Raw genomic sequence first — 19,057 nt, 5'->3', positions numbered from 1 at the left:
GTTTTTGTTGGGGAGTCCATATGCCCTGAATGGTATGGGTTTGCAGATGAGCTCCCCAGCCGGTGAGCGATGCGTCTGCTGTTAGCACTGTCTGTGGAACCGGGTCGAGGAACAGCCGCCCTTTGGAAAGGTTTTGTGTGTTCCACCACTGCAGAGAGCGATGGGTGCGGTCGTCCACCAACACCAGATCTGTTAGCTAATCTTGAGTCTGGTTCCACTGATGCGCCAAACATTCCTGTAATGGACACATTTGGAGTAAAGGACGAGGCGAATGCAGGAGGCCATCATTCTGGTTAACTGCATGAACACTCGCGCTGGTAGTGAGTGTTGAGGCTGAAATGTTTGGATTAGAGCCTGTATGGCGCTTAGCCTGACTGGATTGGGGTATGCTAGAGCTTTTGAAGTGTCTATTGTAGCCCCTAAGTATTGTATGTTGGACGGTTGGAGATGGGATTTGGCGAGGTTTATTGTGAATCCCAAGCTGTGAAGTAGTTGAATTGTCACGTGGGTGTTTTGCAGACAGCTGCTGTGTGATTTGGCTTTTATGAGCTCGTCGTCCGGATAAGGGAAGACATAAATGTGCGGTCTCCTTAAGTGGGCTGCAACTACTGCGAGGCACTTGGTGAAGATTCTGTGTGCTGTAGTGACCCCGAACGGGAGGGGAGTACTTTGAATTGTAGTGTTGACCATCTATCAGAAACCTGAGATATTTCCTGTAAGCGGGGTGAATGAGAATATGGAAGTAGGCGTCCTTTAGATCCAGAGTGAAGAGAAAGTCACCCTGTTGAAGTAGTGGAAGCACCTGTTGTAGAGTGACCATGTGGAAGTGGTCTGACTTAATGTAGAGGTTTAGTGGCCTGAGGTCCAGTATGGGCCGGAGAGAGCCGTCCTTTTTTGGAATTGGGAAGTAGAGGGAGTAAACCCCTGTGCCTTGATGAGGCAAGGGGACTGGTTCTATCGCGTGTAATAGAGAGAGAACCTCTTGTTTGAGAAGTGTTAGATGTTCTGAGGACATCGGGTGCTGCCTGGGAGGAATATTGGGGGAAGGGGTGGGGGGAGGGGGTTGTAGAAGTGAGTTCCAACAATAACCATACTGGATAATTTGTCTTACCCACTTGTCTGTTGTGATGGAATTCCAGACTGGTAGGAACTGTGAAAGACGTCCCCTGACAGGAGTGGGGTGATCGGGGGGGAAGTGAAGGAAAGTCATTGTTTAGTGGTAGGGGAGGTGCGGTTGTTGTTGCCGCGACCTCTTCCCTTATTATTGTTGCCTCTGTATCCTCCGCGAAAGTATCCTTTGGGGGATATTTGAGTGGGGCTTTTGTAGGAGGTAGAGGACTGTTCTGAACCTGTGGTTTTTGAGCCAGCTCTGTAGAAAGAGTGGCGAAAAGCCTCTAGAGGAAGGGAACTGTAAGGCCCCCATAGACTTAGCAGTCTCTGTGTCCTTTTTCATCTTTACTAGGGATGTATCAACTGTAGGCCCGAAAAGATGTTCCTGATCAAACCTCTGGTTTAAAATAGCAGTTTAAACCTCCTGCTTGAATCCGGAAATCCGGAGCCAGGCGTGTCTGCCCAACAAGACAATAGTATTAATTGCGCGAGATGCAGTATCAGCCGCATCCAACGCACATTTTATTGAGCTGTTGGTAATTAATTTGCCCTCTTGGATAAGGTTGTTAGCCTTTTGCCTGTACTGGTCAGAAAGGTGTTCCATGAGTTTTTCAAGCTCGTCATAGAGGGCTCTGTGGTATCTGGCCAATAAAGCTTGGGCATTGGCGATGCGCCAATGGTTTGCAGCCTGCGACGCGATACGTTTCCCTGATGCGTCAATTAATTTGTATTCCTTATCAGGAGGTGGGGTGTCGCCTGTACCCTGTGAGTTTGTCCGCTTGCGTGCATTAGTTACCACAAGGGAATCCAAGGGGATGTGACCTTTAATATACATTGGTTCATTTGGAGCTGCTTTGTATTTTTTATCCACCCTGTTGTTGGGAACCCTGGCTCTGACTAGGTCCATAAAACCTTCTGGGGCATGTTTTATCAAGCCTTTTAACATTGGCAGGGTGCTTGTTTTTTGCGAGGGTGCAAAGGTTTCTAGCAAGAAATCCTCATCTAAGGGGTCGGAGAATAAGGGGACTCCATGGTATTGGGCAGCTCTGGTGATTAGTTGGTGAACCCAGTGTTTTCATCTGGTGGCGACTGCTTTGAAGGATAGACATCTGGGTCATTATGTGGGTCAGGGTCTGTATTGTAGTCCTCCCATGGGTCTACATTATGTGGGATGGTATACACATCATCATTATCAACCCCCTGTGGATCTGTATTCTCACCTACGTCATTAGGATCGGATGTCTGAGGTGAAACTATAGGGTGTGGTGGAGAAATCAATAGGTGTGGATTAACTGGAGGAGGATAAGGAGGTGGGGAAGTGTTAGTGCCCATGACCCCAGGGTCCTCTGAAGTGTCCAGTTTCCTCTTTTTTGGAGGCTTGACGACTAGTTTGCCCGTGTTTGGATCAATAAACAAAGCTTTTTGTTTTGGGTCCGAAAAATCAGGCTGAGTGGGCAAATTGTCTTTGTTTGGTGCCAAAGATTTCGGAACCGAGACTTTCTTAGATGGAGTCTGAGTGTTTCTTCTGCTCTGAGGCCTTTTTTGGCTCCGACGACTTTTATGCAGTCCAAGGCCTTTTTCGGCTCCGACGACTTTTTGGAGTCCGAAGTGTTTTTTGTATCCGAAGATATCTTCGGTTCTGAGTCTTTGGTATGCTTCAATGCCGAGAGCTTTGACGTCGACAAAGAATCTTTGCCTTGTGGCTTCGGTCCCGGGGAAGACTTCCCGGTGCCGGAATGAAGTTGACTCGAGCCCGAGTCGGAAGGCTTCTGTTTCGGTTTCATAGTCGTGCCCAAGGGCGGGGCGTCTGAAGTATGTTGTCAGTCTCGACCCGAGCCAGAGGGCGAGGGTGTTACCGGGGCCTTCGGTTTGTTTTTGGGGAGAGGGGTTTCAGTACTCACGGACCGCTGAGCCGGGGTGACGGTCTCCTTTTCAGCATCGGAGTCATCAGCTTCGGAGACATAGACGTCTTCTTCGTCAGCCGATTGTTTCGGTTGGATTTCGGGATCTGCTCCGAAGACGTCTGGAATCGAGCTGCTTCTACCAGACATTCGTGATGTCGAGCCCGACGATCACGGATGGTTTTCTTCAACCTGAACGACACACAGGCCTTGCAGTTTTTTTCTTCATGCTCCGGGGAGAGGCAGAGATTGCACACCTCGCGCAAGTCTCTGTGTGGGAACTTAGCACCACACCCAGGGCATTTTTTGAAAGGAGTCCTTTCCATTGACTGCAGGCGTGGTCGGTGCGGAGAGGCCCAACGTTCTGCGTCGAAGATGGAGGTCGAGAAGTGTGCTTTGAAGATGCGCGTCAAAAAGGGAAACGCGATCGAGACAATACCGTCGAGTGGAGAGAATTGCGCATTGAAAGGGGATTCGAAACAGATAGCGACCCAGAGCGCAGCAATGTACATCCGAACCCGATGGCGGAAAAAAACAATCTAAGGATGGAGTCGATGCCCATGCGTCGTCCTAGGGAGTAGTCACCTACCTCGTGACTACAAAGACTTCTTCCAAGACAAAAACAAGTGCAAACATCCGAGCCCAACACCAGATGGCAATCTATGCAAAAGTATACAATCTGCAGCTCATATGCCTCGAACACATTGTTCTTTTCCTTTCTGTTTATGCCAACCTGGTTTGCTTAGTGCAGACAGAGTGTAGTTGTCAACAATGCTTTGACAATGGGGTAGTTATCCTTGGGGTAGTCTACAAGAAAGTCTTCAACAGCATTGTCAAAGGTAGGTTCGCTGAAGCTAGGAGCGCTCATTGCCAATGGCAACAATACCTTAGGTTTCAATGAAGGGGCGGTTGGCTTCTTGGTTGAAAACAGTGATGTCATCAACAGAGATGCAGCTGTATGTGAATTTGAGAGAGGAGTTACCTCGAAGTACTTACCAGACTGAATGTTGGACTTCTTAGGCATGCTCTGGGTCATGGGGGGCTCCTTTGGGGTAGGATCATCTGCAGTGGAAGCAGTAAGAGGACGTTTCTTTTTGCCCGATCCGGACAGTCCGTTTTTTCACCTTTTATTGACAGGCCAGAAGCCTTAGTGTATGCATAATTCAATGACACTCACCTAATCAAGATACTGGGTCTTCTTAAATTCCCTTTGTGTGTCTGGTAGAGTTTGTGTCAAGACTTTTTGACAGATCTTACACTCTTGTGGTTTATAATCTGGATGAAGGAAGCATATGCACTTACTGAGAAGCTTGTCTGAATGAAAATGAGTTACTCCCCTCTAACTGCATTTCTTCAGAGTGGGTATTTTTTCATTGAGTCACATGCTTCAACCTTCCCCATAATCGAAATGGAGCCTCTGATCCAATCTTTTCTGCACTGCTTGCATTAATATTGAATCTGCCCTTGGAAGTCAATAAGGCAGATGAGAATGTCAGGAGCTTTATATTTTGCATCTAGCCTTGATTGCACAGCTGCCACAGTTGCTGGATTTTTCATAGTTTTGACACATTCTGACTTTATATGACGAATTCTAGGATTTGCTTTGTCATCCTGTGTGGCTCTTTGAAGTCATACAAAAGGGAACACGTTTGCTTGGTTGATAAGGAAAGGTCAAATCATTTAGATGCCCTTTCTGTAAGGCTGTGGAAGCCACCTATATCATCAGGATGAGGGGCGGTAATCGTCTTATTCTGGATCAGTTCAAGCAGAAGAAAAAGGTAAAAGCTTCCCATCTTCATGTGCATCATTTGTGTGTAAGTCATCATTGTCTGGCTGACTTGGTTGTAGAATATGTGACCCTGATGGTGAACTCTTCGGCGCAGGCGGTTGTGTTCTAGGAAAAATAGACATTGGTAGCAAAACTTAGGGAAGAGGCAGCAATGATGCCTCAGGGAAGCATATGTAGCAGTTGGTCAAAGTTAGTTAAAGATCCCTTACTAGATTTAATGGGACTTGCGTCATAGGTTGATCTGAAATCTGTGTGTCACTGTCAAAAGGTTCTTGACTGCAATGACATTATTGTTCCCGATCTTGAAAAGTTTGATACAGTGCTCTGGATGCTGTGGTTTCTGGTTGCGTCTGATACAGGTATTGGGAATGATCATCATAATAGTCAAAGGGTATTGATATTTTACTTCTTGTTGGGTGGGGCTAGAAACTGCCACAAAAAGCAAGTTTGTCCTCTTATACTTCAGAGTCAAACAGGTCTTGTGGCGACTTTTGTGAAACCTTTTGCAATCTTAGTCAGTCTTTAGGAGAATTTTAAGTTCTTTATTTTGTTATGGAGGCCACAGCCTTATAGTAACCAATGCTGGCATACTCAATAGTGGCATCATCATTGGTGTCGTCAACGACTGCATTTTTGATGCTGGGAAAAGGGTTGCTGATTCCTTTGAAAATGTATTTGATGATGGGGATATTGTTGATGGTATTGATATTGCAACCGTCATTCACAGTGCAGTATAAGTCACTGTTGTCGACAAATATGTAGCAGTCACCTTTGCAGCAGATGGCATTAGCACTGTATTTTCACTTGTTTCGTTGCCGATGACTGTCGATGATGCATTCGACGGTATAATTGATGAAGACTGTCTCGTCCTCAGAGTTTTTGTGTGAACCTGAGGAGTTTTTTTTCCCCAGCTCTTCAGACACTGGCTTAGGTCTGTATTTATTTATGTGAACATGTTCCTCAAGAAACAGGGTTTGGCATCTTGACGTCCTCAGAACCTTATGAGGAGGTTCTTATGAGGTGGATGGTTTGTATTTTAAAACTCCATGGTCTCTTTCCTCTGAATGCACTCTTTTTAGATTTTTTTTAGGTCATTAGAATCTTCTTCAGAAGGTGGAACTTCCTAAGATCTGATCTTTTAGAGCCAAATTAAAGTACTTCCTTCTCTATCCTTTAAGGTTTTAGTTGAGAAGGTGTGGCATATTCTGCATTCTTTAAGCTTTATGATTAGGATACATGCAGTTATTACAACCTTTATAAGAATCTTCATTATGTAGCCATTTCTTACAACAAGCCTCACAGGGTTTAAAGAGACCCCCCCCCCCTTTTTTTTTATAGAAGTGACAGAAATTAACTGTCGTTGGGTATTAATCTTAGAGATTAGCAAAGGTTTGGACTGAGAAAAAAAGATCTGTGAGGAAAAGAGCAAAGTAGCACAGATGACTCCCTTCGCACACGATGTGAGGTAGAAATCTAAAGGAGGATGGTCTCTCAGAATGTGCACATGAGTCAGATTATCTCTGATTGGCCGAGGTTTGGTTCTTTTTAAGCAATGTGACAAGGATACTGTACATTATGTTTAAGACCTAGAGGCACATTCACATGATACTGCTGCTGAGAGATTACAGTGAAACTCCCAACTCTACTATGGGGATGATTCTACGAAAGATCCAATTCTGGAAAATGTTGACATATGATCACAAGTACACCATATGTAATGGCGAGAACAACGAATTAGGATCAGATCAGAGGACTCAAACACCTTCAAAAGAATGAACTTTGCCAAACAAAGCCAAATTTCAAAAGCTGTGAAGTGGGCCAATGTAATGTCTGGCACCTACAAAGTATGACATTCTATCAGATCAAACAGTTAAAAAAAAACACACAAACATACTTTGAATGCTCTAAAATGAAATGAAAGATGCAAGAACAACATGGTGTCATGGGGCCCTACTGAGAAAGTTACCCTTAGTAAAGATGTATCTGTTTAAATGAAATTAGATTTGTCAGTGAAAAGTGGTAAGTATTTTATTGTTGAATGCATACTGAAAAAAATGAAAGATGTAGGGTTGAAATCTACCAAAATTATAATGGGCCTTATTGAAAGTAAACACCAGAGAAAAGTCTGGAGTTGCTTTGTTTGTGCGCTACCACAATCTGTGTTTAGGTTTAGAAAAGAAGCGTTTGTTATGTGTAACACCCATACTCGCAACTTAATGTTCATCATAAAGAGAAATTTGCAAGTCAATCAACAATTTGTGCGAATACAAATCACACAACATGACCTGCACAATGCTATGTAAAAAGAAGCATATTCATATAATTCTACTCCAAGACATTTGCACTTATGTACTGTTGCATCACGAAAACCCATGCAGTTTGCACAGACGACAACTTTGTCTGACAGCACGCAATTTGGCACCTCACATTCGGACGCAAACTGGAGGAATGCATACTCTCTTGAACAGACGTATGTACTTCGTCATAATAAACAACCTGAATAGTTACACTCCTCACAACTTTCACATAAGCGCACAGTCAGCAGTACAGCGCATAGAGTTTGCACAAGCTAGCAAGAGTGCTTTCACTCTCCAGACATAAGAAAGGAACAACATAATAAGCTACATAAAGAAGGACCTCATAGCGGACTATACCTGCTGATTGGGCTGATGTGTCAAACAAGAGATCCACGAGGTCATTGCCTGACTTACTGCTACTGGACACTCCAGAGGCCTGAGAAGAAACCAATCATTAATTTTATCAACAAATACAATTTCTCTCAGACAAGTATTGCCAGGTAATTTAAAAAAAATGTACAGCAGTTGTGGCAGTTAGAGAAGCTAAATTACATCTGCATGAGACATCCTTCTTAAGCACAAATGTGTTTCTGCCTCTATAATTAAGGTCATTTCCTCTAAATTCCCTTTCCATGGGAAAACCGTGATATCCAGAAACCAGAAGGTTCCGAAAGGAGACAGTAATTTCTAGCAATTGGAGGCTTGAAGTGCTCTGAAGCAGATGTGGTCCCTATATTTGCACTGGCTCTCCAAGTCAGCCCCTTGAAAAGTCCAGTAATTTTACTACTTGGTTCGGCCACAGATACCATGAGTCAGGAAAGCACACGTGTATCATAACCAGGACCAATGAAAGTGCTTCAGCAGGAATTAAATTATGTGGCATCGTTAGCAAAATAACAGGGTAAGGAAAAACAAATGATGCTGTTTCTCTGCACGCAACATCATACTACATTTCACATTTATTAGAGGAGTGTAGTGATAGAAAGTCATTTAGAAATCAAGTCAATGGACTTAAAGAGCTATGCAATGTTTGAATTATTTTTTGTGAAATCAGAGGTCTGTAGAAATAACTGCAGATTCAAGAACAGCGCCTATAATGTGAAGATAATTTGTTTTACTACTGAAAAAATACAGACTATGGAAGAATCATTCTAACCACCCTGTTTAATTACATGTAAGTATTTAAGATTATGTTTTTTGTATTGTAGACAGATGCTCATCACCCAGTCTATTTATTACATGGGAACATTAATATTATCTGGGCCGTCACGTCACCTGTTTAAATGCATTATTACACCAATTAATAGGTCTAAGTGATCTGCTAGAATTTGCAAAGTGGCTGGTGCGGGACTACACTAATGAAAAACAAATGTAATTATGTTTAATCCATTTGACCTAGCAACTGAAGCAAAATGAAATGGTTTCTTGTCGTAGTATTAGCTTTGAGCGTTAAGAAATTTCTGGATTGATAAACTGTGTATTATTCTGCCATTCAGAGGTTGGATAAGCAATTTAAATGTAATTTTTTACCATGGGTGTCGCTAGCCACAATTTAGTGGCATACCTGTTTCCTAGTGATGCAGTGTGCCGCAGAAGCTTCTGTGAGTGGTCACATTTCTTCAGATTCTTTTCTTTTCCTCCTTTGGTGACTTTTTGTCTATTTTATCAGGTTTCTACATGCTGTGTGAAAATGTGTGAAAGACATCTCATTTCTGGGGAGGTGAGAGAGTTGAACCTTAAGCTGCAGCACTACTTCTATAGGTAAAATAACTATTCCACTTTGCTGCATGAATCTTTTCTGGATTCAGATGTTGTTCACTGGTTTTATAGTGGTATCCTTCTCCACATGGAGGCTGGGTTGAAATAAGTTTGTGGTTGCAAACAGATGCTTTAATACTTTTGGTCCCTCCTGCTCTTTTCTGTAAACTTAAATGCCTACACAATATGGTTGTGTGAAGGTGAGCATCGACAACCAAGTAGGTGCCCTACCGATGCTAAGAGGAAACGTTCAGTAGAAAGGTGAGGATTGCCCCTTTTATGCCGTAGAGTGGGTTCTAGGTTTCTCTTCTAGTGGTATCCCTGCATCAGGGTAGCATGTCAGTACTACCTGTACTATCCACTGTGCGATGATCGCCTTGCTCACTAGTGAGTCCCTGTTTGCTGGAGCAAACAAAACAAAGAACTGGCTTCCTTTTCCGATTTCATTAGTTTGTTCTAGGTAGTACATGACTGCCCTACCAACACCACCAGTAGTGTCCTTGAACCAAGACCCATGGGGTCCTCTTTGTTTCGACTTCCTTCACTCATCAAGTGTATTGGTGTCTTAGGGTTCTTGAGCCCAAAGGCTTCAACTTGGAACATCTATGTTTCTGAGCTGTTACACCTCTTGTATTCTCCTTCTCTCAACACCTTCTTCAGGACCACTTCGATTTCCTCTGGGTTTTCTATACCACTGAACAGAACAAGGACCCTGAAGGAGACTTGCTGCTAGCGCGGTCTCTAAATTGTAGTGCAGTGCTTCCACTTCCGCTTTGCCTTGGTCCAGAGCGTCTTCAGCTGGAACCTGGTCAACATCTCATAGCTCTCAGTGCAGTGGTCTCTGGCTGTCGTTTTGTACCAAACCTATGGTGGCAAGCAGAACCTAAGGGGAGTGTTGTCCATTTCCCTCGCCAGTTCCAGCCCCCCGGAATGCACATTCTTCAACCCCGAAATTGGCGCCCCCGCACGGGGCACTTAGTGTTTTTCATACTCATAGCGGTTAAGATATTCCCATAGGTCAAAGCAAAATCGAGCCATTTAAAAAGTGATTACAAACCAGAAAAGTACACACTTTCTTTTTTTTAATAAACATTTTATTGGCATTGAATATTAAAGAACAATCGATACATCAGTGGAATATTTGGTAGCATATACATGATATGGCATAGCATTTATACAGTTGTTGTGCACATTTTAAATTGATCAGCAAGTATCATCTCTCACCCATTGACTACATATCTGCAGAAAGCCACATTACACACCACAGTATTCCCGCCCCAGTTGTTTAGTTACTATCATGTGACATAGGTTCTTTCTGTGGGGGTTCGCAGATATTGCCCCGGAATATATTCCATCTTCCCCACACCCAGGTCCATTTATTGGGGCACCCCCGGTGGATATAGACTGATTTCTTAGTTATCATTGTGCCGTCCATAACACGACACCACTGTCGATGGTTAGGGGTCATTCTTGAGCCCCAGTGTTGCGCTATATTGCGCTTCGTCAATACCATGCCCAGTGCTACCCAGTCTTGAGCCGCATTGTTGAGATCCGTAGGTTCCCAAATGTTGAGCAGACATCTCTTTGGTTCCGGTTGAACCGTGACTCTAGTAACCTGTGAGATCGTGTGCATGATAGCCTCCCAGTAGGGTGTGATTGCCGGCCATTCCCAAATTGTGTGCCAAAAAGTACCTGGTGCACCACACTGTCGTAGGCAAAGTGGATTGTCTGTCCTGCCTAATCTATGTAGGAGTATTCGCGTGTAGTAAGTGCGGTGTAGGATTTTCAATTGTACTAGTTTTAGTTTAGAGAGTATCGCTTCTTCTCTTGGGGACGCAACTGCCACCTGCCAGTCCGCCTCATCCAATTCTCCCACGTCAGCCACCCATCGCTCCTTAAGGGCTGTCGTGGGGTCCGGCTGATTATTAACTATTTTCAGGTATATTTGGGAGATGGCTTTTTTGTTCAAGCGGTCTGTTAGAAGTCTGTCCTCTAATGGTGAGGCCTCCAGCAGCTGTGTCTCTGATGGAAATACTGCCATGAGTGCATGTCTGATCTGCATATATCTGAAGGTTTCCGTCCGTGCCCAACCATAGGTGACTTGTAGCTGGGTGAACGGGACAACCTCGCCTTTTTTCCATAGATCTCCCAACCTTGAGATGCCTATCAAGTCCCACTGTCTGAATCCCTTGGTGTTTCGCAGTTTCCCTAATTAACGGGTGTCCCATAATGGTGTAGCTTGCGTTAAAATCTCTTCCCAACCTAGTGCTCGCTGTGCCACGTGCCAGACATGGACTGTGTGTGCCGTTGGACCTGTGAGAGCCGTCTTCCCGGATCTATTGTATAGTATCCCATAATCCCTTCAGCTTCTAGGAGATGCCTATCCATGCGGAACACTGGATCTTCTTGCGGTGCATGAAGCCATTGATGATCACAAGGAACTGTGATGCCCAGTAATACTTTTTTTTATTGGGGAGGGCGATGCCGCCATCATAGCAGCTCTTCACTAGTTTCTGCATGGCTTTACGGGCAGACCTCCCATCCCATAACAGATTGGTTACCTCGGTATTTATTGTTATAAAGTATGTGGGGGAAACCAGAAACGGGCTGTTTTTTAAGACATATAAGAATCTGGGAAGTGCCATCATCTTAATAGGGCTACTCTGCCCAGTAGTGCAAGTGGTAATGATCGCCAGTGTTTGACATCGCTGAGGAACTGTGCTAGGGGCTTCACAAGGTTTTCTTCAGTGAAGTGTGTGGCCTGATGTGTTACATATATGCTGAGGTATTTAAATCCCTTGTCAGCAATCTGGATGTCGCAGTCGCGCGGAAGCCATGGTGGGGGCCGTGAGGTATATAGAGAAGCGATTTCGCCCAATTTATAGTATAGCCCGAGACCCGTCCATATGCGGCGCATATATCCAATAGGCAGTTAATAGAACGCGAAGGGGATCGTTCCAGCACTATTGCAAATAAGAGTGGTGAGAGGGGGCAGCCCTGCCTCGTTCCTTTTCCCAGAGGGAAGTCTACTGAGATGCGACCGTTAACCACAACTTTCGCCCGGGGTTTTCTATAAAGCAATTGCACCCAGTCGCAGAATTTGGGGCGAAACCCATATGTCGGAGGACTGCAAAAAGAAAGGGCCATTCGACCATGTCGAATGCCATGCGCGCTTCTAGGGAGAGAATAACTGAGTCTTCTTCAATAGTAGACCTACACGCCATAACACTATGACGTCTCCTGAGATTCAATGCTGTGTTTCGGTTTGGCATAAATCCGGACTGGTCCGGATGGATCACTGTTGTAAGGGTAAGGCTGCAGTCTCATGGCCAGTGTTTTATCCAGTATTTTAGCTTCTGGATTTAGCAAAGATATCGGCCTGTAGGACATGCATTCCTCCGGCAGCTTGTCCGGCTTATGGATTGCAACTATTGTCGCTAGGCGCTGATCTCTAGGCAGCTCTCCTGTTTTTAAACTTTCTATGTACATGTTAAGTAGGTGTGGTGTAAGCTGAGTTGCTGCTTTTTTAGAGAGTCGTACTGGGATGCCATTAGGTCCTAGGGCTTTTCCCGTATGCAGTGCTCCTATCGCTAAGGTGAGCTCATCTGGAATTAGATCTGCTTCCAACGCTTGAGTAGCGTCACTAGATAGTGTGGGCATTTTGATGTCTTTTAGGAAGGCTAGATTGTCTTCTGCTGTGTTTGTGGCTGTGGGCGTATATATTGTTTTGCAGTGGCTGGCTAATGTGTCAATTATTTTCTGAGGGTCTAAAGTCATAGTCCCATTCTCTAATTTGAGTTGGGCTACCCATCGGCTAGCTCTTTCCTTTTTATCCAGCCAGGCTAGGAGCTTGCGTGCTTTATCACCGAGTTCATAAATAGTATGCTGCGTGTTGAGGAGTTTGGATTTCGCTTCTTCCCATGCAAAGGCCCTGTATTCCTGTTGTGCTAAATGCAACCTATGCGCCGTGTCATCATCAGTGTCCATGGTATGATTGGCCTCCGCCTGGCTACTCCTTGTTCTAAAATCTCAATCTGCTGTCTTTGCAACTTTTTATGCCTTACAACTAGTGAGATTGTCTGGCCACGTAATACAGTTTTATATGCCTTCCACAGCTTCGTCGGAGAGGATACTGAGTGTTAATTTTCGGCAAAATATTGCTCTGTGGATGTAAGCAGACCCTTCCCAATCTTTCGATTTTTAAGAAATCTAGGGTGTAGTGGGAATAGTCGGCGTCTTACTGTGGTGTGGGATGCATATGCGATGTGCACTGGCGAGTGGTCAGAGATGCCCCTGGGTAAGCATAGGATCTCTGATATCCTTACCAGCCCCGCAGCCAATGTAAATATGTAGTCTATTCAAGAAAGACTATTATGGACTCCAGAGTGGAAGGTATACTGTCGGTCCTGTAGGTGCCTGGTTCCCCAGACATCAATGAGACCAATAGCTTCAACAAAGTCCACTAATTTGAGGTTTGCACTACTAGGGTCTATAGGGGGTTTTCTATCCAAGGATGTGTCAATCGTAGCATTAAAGTCCCCTCCCACAATGAGTTCACCCTGCGGGAGTGATAGTAAAAATTTCCCCAGTGCCGGGAAGGTTGCCTGATGCAGCGTCGGTGGGATATAGACTGATACTAGATTATATGAGTGCCCTTCTCATTGACATGATATCGCTGCAAAACGTCCTTGATCATCTGTCCAAGACCCAGTGAGTATCAGTGGGAAGCGTTTGTTAACCAGGATCCCCACCCCCCGAGAACCAGAGGTAAATTCAGAGTGCACTGCCATTTTGTAGCCCCATCTATCCAGGGCCCTACAGGCCGAGCCCGTCAAGTGTGAGTCTTGTAGCAGTGCCACAGCAGGTTTAATATATTGAAGGACCAGTCCCCTCTTTATCTTGTCACCCAATCCATTTACATTCCAGGACAACACAGTAAAAGGAGGAGGCATCCCCCTAGAGTTCGGGGATTGGGTGTTTGGAACGTCAGTGAGTGTGTCTGTGTGCGTGTCATATGTGACATCATCTATGTAAGGGTGTAGAGCGCCCTGTATTATCCACTTCATGTTGCCACCATGCATGCCTTCTATTAAATTTCTATGTATCTGTAAGAAACCAAACAATAACCCTCGTAACTGACCCTTACCCCCCTCCCTGCAATGCGGACTTAGAACTACTCGCCACCCCAACTTAGCAGAGTGCTTGATTCCCAGAACTTTGTACTTGCGTGAAGGGGGGAGAGCCGTACATCGATCTCCTCAGGTCCCCCCCTAAGTTGTGTGTATTATAACGGCCATAAACCCACAGTTCAATAGCACAGCTGCAATTACAAATGTCTTCAGCGACAACAGTTCGGTGTTTATTACGACCTGGGCATTGGACCTCTCACAGCAAAATACAGCGTTGTCCGGGCTTTGTGTCCACTTCGCCGGAAGTTGTCATCACGGAGTCTCAAGGTCCGGGAAACACTATCTCAGTCTGAGGTTTCGTCCGCATTCTGTCGCGTGCCACCTGAGGTCTCAAATTCCTTTGCTCCCAACTGCGCAGACGTCATGGTCGGAGATCTGTCTTTGTCCCGGTCTTCTGGGCCCTGCGGCCAGGTGACATCCCTCCAGCCAGTCACGGGCTTCCTCAGGCGTGGTAAAGAACCAGGTTTTTCCTTCTGCCTCCACCCTCAGCTTTGGAGGGAACAGCATTGCGTATTTAAGCTCCCGCTTGCGCAGTTCTTTCTTGACTTCCAAGAAATTACGTTGTTGCTTGGTCACCGCTGACGTGTAGTCTGGATAAAAGGTCACCATGCAGTTTTCAACATGTATTGGTGGGGCAATGCGCGCTGCCTGTAGAATTGCATCCAGGTCTCAGAAATTGAAAAGGGGTGCTAGTATGGGCCTGGCAGGGATGGGGCCCCGGCCGAGGTCTTCCTCCAAGAACTCGGTGAGCTCTTTCCACTGAGAAGAAGTTGGACAGCCCACGCGGCTGTAATTGAGTCTTAATGAGGTCTTCCATGAAGAGGTCGAAGGCCGGTCCCCGCACACTCTCCGGTACACCAACCAGGCGCACGCTATTTTGTCTCTTGATCGTCGAGCTTGTCTGCCATTTGTTTGTGTGCCAGTTCCAGTTTTCGGACTTGCTGTAGTAAAGTCACTGTGTCTGTGGAAAGAGCCTCTGTGGTAATTTCAACCTCCGCTATTCTCGTACTCATCTTGGAAACATCGGCACGCAGTAGTGTAATGTCTGTGGAGATAGTGCCAATAGATGTTTGTATCTGGTGTAGGGCGGCCATGACGCCCTGTAGGGTGTCATCCTTAAGTTTCACGGTCTGTGCGCTGTCGCCGTGTTCTGCGGGTGTCTCTTGTGTAACTGGCTAGTCTTTTTGATGGGTATATTTGTCCAGCTTGTTGCTTTCCACCGCGCGTTGTCCATGTCCTCCCATGATGTCCAGCACACAGGCCGGTGCAGCCAGTCACGGGGAGGGGCAAGACACAGTAGTCACCGCTGCCTGCCTGCGGGAACAATGTCCACCCGCTGCCTTTCGGTTTTCCTGTTTCCGCCTGTGCGTGTCCAATAGCAGGCTGTGTTACGGGTGAGTCTTTCCAATCCTGCGTAGTGATCAGGGCTGTCTCCACCCGGAACCCTCTGCGGGTTATGTCGCTTCCTGCAACTCTATTAGGCTCTACCAGTGTTGGCTTGGCTCCCTGACTTGTTGGAGCTCCTCGCTGTATTGGTGTCTCCCATTATCGTAGCTCCCACCGGGATCTCGTGGTTCAGTTTAGCACAAGAGATGTGCGCCAATACTTACTTGGTGTCAATTGCGTATTTTAGTGCTTAACGTAGGACTGCCTGGTGATGGCCTGTGGACGCAAGTGTTTTAATGGCCCAGGGAGTGCAGAGTCGCTCAGTCATGGTTCAATCCCCCACAGAAGAAACTTTGCTGAGTCGGCTCGAATCAGCCATGTCCCGTTTCCGAGCGGCAGCCGGCACCGAGAGCGCACCTCAGCAGCGCGTTAGGGATAGTGGTACGGGACGTAGGCCTCCAGTATGCCGCCCACGGTACCTCGCCTATGCCCGGATTAGTCACTCAATCCTAGTGGCAGAGGACGCACTCGCCCCGGGCCCCAGAGAGACCCCGAGACACGATTCTTCTCCTCCGGGCTTACAGACCGGGGCGGTGCCCGGGAGTCTGTTCCGGCCTGGGCAGAAGCGTCCAATCTCCACACGTCGTGTCGTGCAGTCTAGCCTGCGGCGGTCGCTGGGGTTATATGCGTTGTCCCGGTCTCTTTCACATCTGCGTGAATCTAAGAGTTTCACCCGCATCCGAGATCGATCTACGCGAGGCCCCGGCTTTTCTTCGGCGCCCAGGCCGCAATTGCTTCACCATAGTCTAAGTCACTGCCGGTTGTTTCCACAGAACTCAAACTGGCATCAGCTGTGCAGGAGATGTTCCGGTACGTACTTCAGCACTTGGATCGCGATAAGCTGTCGGATAAATGACAGGATTATCAGGGAGCACCTCCGATCACAGAGCTCTCCTAGGCTGCGGCCATCTTCGTTGGCTGCTAGCCACGCCCCCGAAAAGTACACACTTAACGAATATTTAGCCACGCCCCCTAAAGGATATCAGCCCTTCAGTACTAAATATACCTTGTAACATCCTACTCAAGTCACTTTCGATTACAGGCATGTCGCCGATAAATATGATGATTGACAACAGCTATAGGAAAGTGTTGTGTGTCGATTTAGATACCGAATATAGGTTTCCCGATTTATGTCCTTATATAGGTACAATTCGCATTGCCCATATTTAGGCATAGAAATCCTTCCCTTATTTAGGCATTATCAATGCTAACCAAATACAAGCATGGCCACCTACACCCGTTACGCTGAGTTCTTGGAAAACCAGACTCTTAAGCCTATAGAACTTCCCCTTGCTTGGATATTGATTTCTCCAAGAACTCATTTATTATGCATGATCTATTCCTTAGGGGTTCATTCATGACGTTCTTCTGCCCAACTTTTACGTCAATACTGGCAATCCTAAACACCTTCAAGGTATAAATATACCTTCACTTACCATGGCAAACCACGGTTCAGCTGCCTACTTGCACGACGTGGGTAGCTACGGCAAGTTCGGAAGGAAGTCAAGTCCCCGCCTGACGCACTGACCAGACACTGTCATCCTCCTCGAGGAGAATCCAGTTCCAGTGTTTCTGACTCCCCTTGCGGGGTGTTAGAGATCGAGACTCGGAAAGACATTCCAACTTCACTCGTTCCAAGGTATGGAGCGGACTAGAACCTAGAGGGACTTTTGGCAAATCTTGGCAACTATAGCTAAACTAGACACCATGCTATTGCAGTATTATTTTATCTTACTGGTAACGCTGTATATATTATACTTCGTATTCTGTCTTATGATTGTAGCAGTTCATACCTCTTTCACGAGAAATAAGACTGTTCAATAAACCCTTTTTATTGAAACGCCCGTCTATTTCTGTGTAACTCTGTAGAAACGAAGCATGCACGATTGACTGAGTGAAACTTATCTATTGTTTCCACGATTCTGAGATTGTTCCGATTCTAAGGGAAATTAAGTTGTCATGTTTATGCGGTTGTCAGAAACTAATCCCTTCTTGTTTATTCGAGAAGTTTTCTAGTGACCTCTGAGTTAGCAGGCACACACAAGTAATTAAGTTTAATGTACTCGATAGAGACATACTACCTCAGTCCTATGTCAAAACTATAGTGTATATTATTCCAATGCGCAGAGCCTATCGGGGATATAGGAACTACACTACATGGCGCCCAATGGTTTGGTAAGGCACTAATTTAACACTAGATACTGAAGTAACTCAGTCGTGCTTTTCTCAGAGACCCGTACTCTTAATACTCCATAAGATGTCTGGAGTGGGTAGGGATAACATCCGCCATAGCTGAGTAGGACAAAAATCCTATGTATTAGCTGTTTGGTTTGTTCAACGTTGAAGGACACAGTGTTCCAAAATATTGTGCACCTTATCTTTGTTCCCTTGAAACTTCCTCTGCAATTTTCATTAAACAAATGTCCCAAAACGGGGATAATAACACCGGAACCGGTGGAGCTGTACCAGATGATGTCGCAGCAGCTTTTGATTATACAGGTTTTAATGAAACCGATGAAAATGCGAAAATCCTCGCTCCAAATTTAAGGCGAGCCATCACTCTAAAACTTATAAACCATGGCCTAACATCAAGAGGTGGTAGAGCAGTTTTTGTGATAGAGGCACATGAATCTCACCAGACAGAGGTATTCTATTCATGGATAGTATTCCCAGAATCAAATCCAGTAACTAAAACTCTTCACTTCTACAAAGAAGATGAACCACCTGAGGAATATATTCCTTTCAAGGATATTGAAATTCCACTCACATACGAGGCGCCCTAAAACATTACAATCACATTACCATGCTCGGTCCACTAGGTAGACCAGAAGCAACATGGCCGATTTTAGCCAGCTACACACCTCATCCGGACCTTGAAGAAATGTCAAATGATGAATTACTTGCTCAAATCAAGGAGTTAATCAAAATATGTAGACAATTGGTTCAATATGTCATGCGGACTTTCACAGTCCAACCAACAATAGCCATTCCAAGAAAAACCTCTCACCAGGAGAATGCGCTAAAAATCACACCACAGACTTTATATGCAGTCATGGGTAAAATGCCCACAAAACGTGAACAAATTCCGTTCTGGGTAGCTCAAAAAATTACTCAAATCGAAGCGGAATTTCCTAATACCAGCCCTTATGAGAAACCTAGAATTCTAACAATCTGTTTACCAATGGGGATAACACCACATCTGGAAGACTGCACCACTTGGGGCACAGTCTTTGCTGCTATCTACACTAAAACCAATGGTGTTCAGTCTATGGCGGTAATACCTGATGTCCTGAAACAAATTCAAAACGAATACTGCTCTGAATTTAGGTATGAAGTTACTGAAACATTTTGACCAGGTCTCATCAATAATATTATCTAATATTAAAGGAGAAGCAGCATCAGTGGCAATCCGCCAGAAATTAAGGGGATTTGATGTAACAGAACAACAACAAGCTGTGGACGATCCTACTGGATTTGGGGATTGATCCTTGCCTAGTCCATTTTCTTGCGGATTTGCACCAAGACCTACATGCTGCAGTAAGGGTGTCCCATGAGGGGAAATGCACA

The 19,057-nt window shown here is 45.4% G+C and overlaps 1 protein-coding gene across 2 annotated transcripts in view; it reads right to left on the bottom strand.

Annotated features, from left to right (window-relative positions):
* Positions 1–19,057, bottom strand: part of CLINT1 (clathrin interactor 1) — a 565,784-nt gene that overhangs the window by 178,557 nt on the left and 368,170 nt on the right. For both annotated transcript variants that reach the window (XM_085617596.1, XM_085617597.1), the window contains exon 8: positions 7,455–7,533. In XM_085617596.1, the coding sequence (XP_085473722.1) occupies positions 7,455–7,533 (79 nt within the window). The remainder of the gene's footprint in view (positions 1–7,454; positions 7,534–19,057) is intronic.

This window comes from Triturus cristatus, chromosome 7 (assembly GCF_964204655.1).
Source record: "Triturus cristatus chromosome 7, aTriCri1.1, whole genome shotgun sequence".
NCBI lineage: Eukaryota > Metazoa > Chordata > Amphibia > Caudata > Salamandridae > Triturus > Triturus cristatus.
Note: the sequence above shows the minus strand (reverse complement) of the source record. Positions and strands in the feature narration are given on the sequence as shown.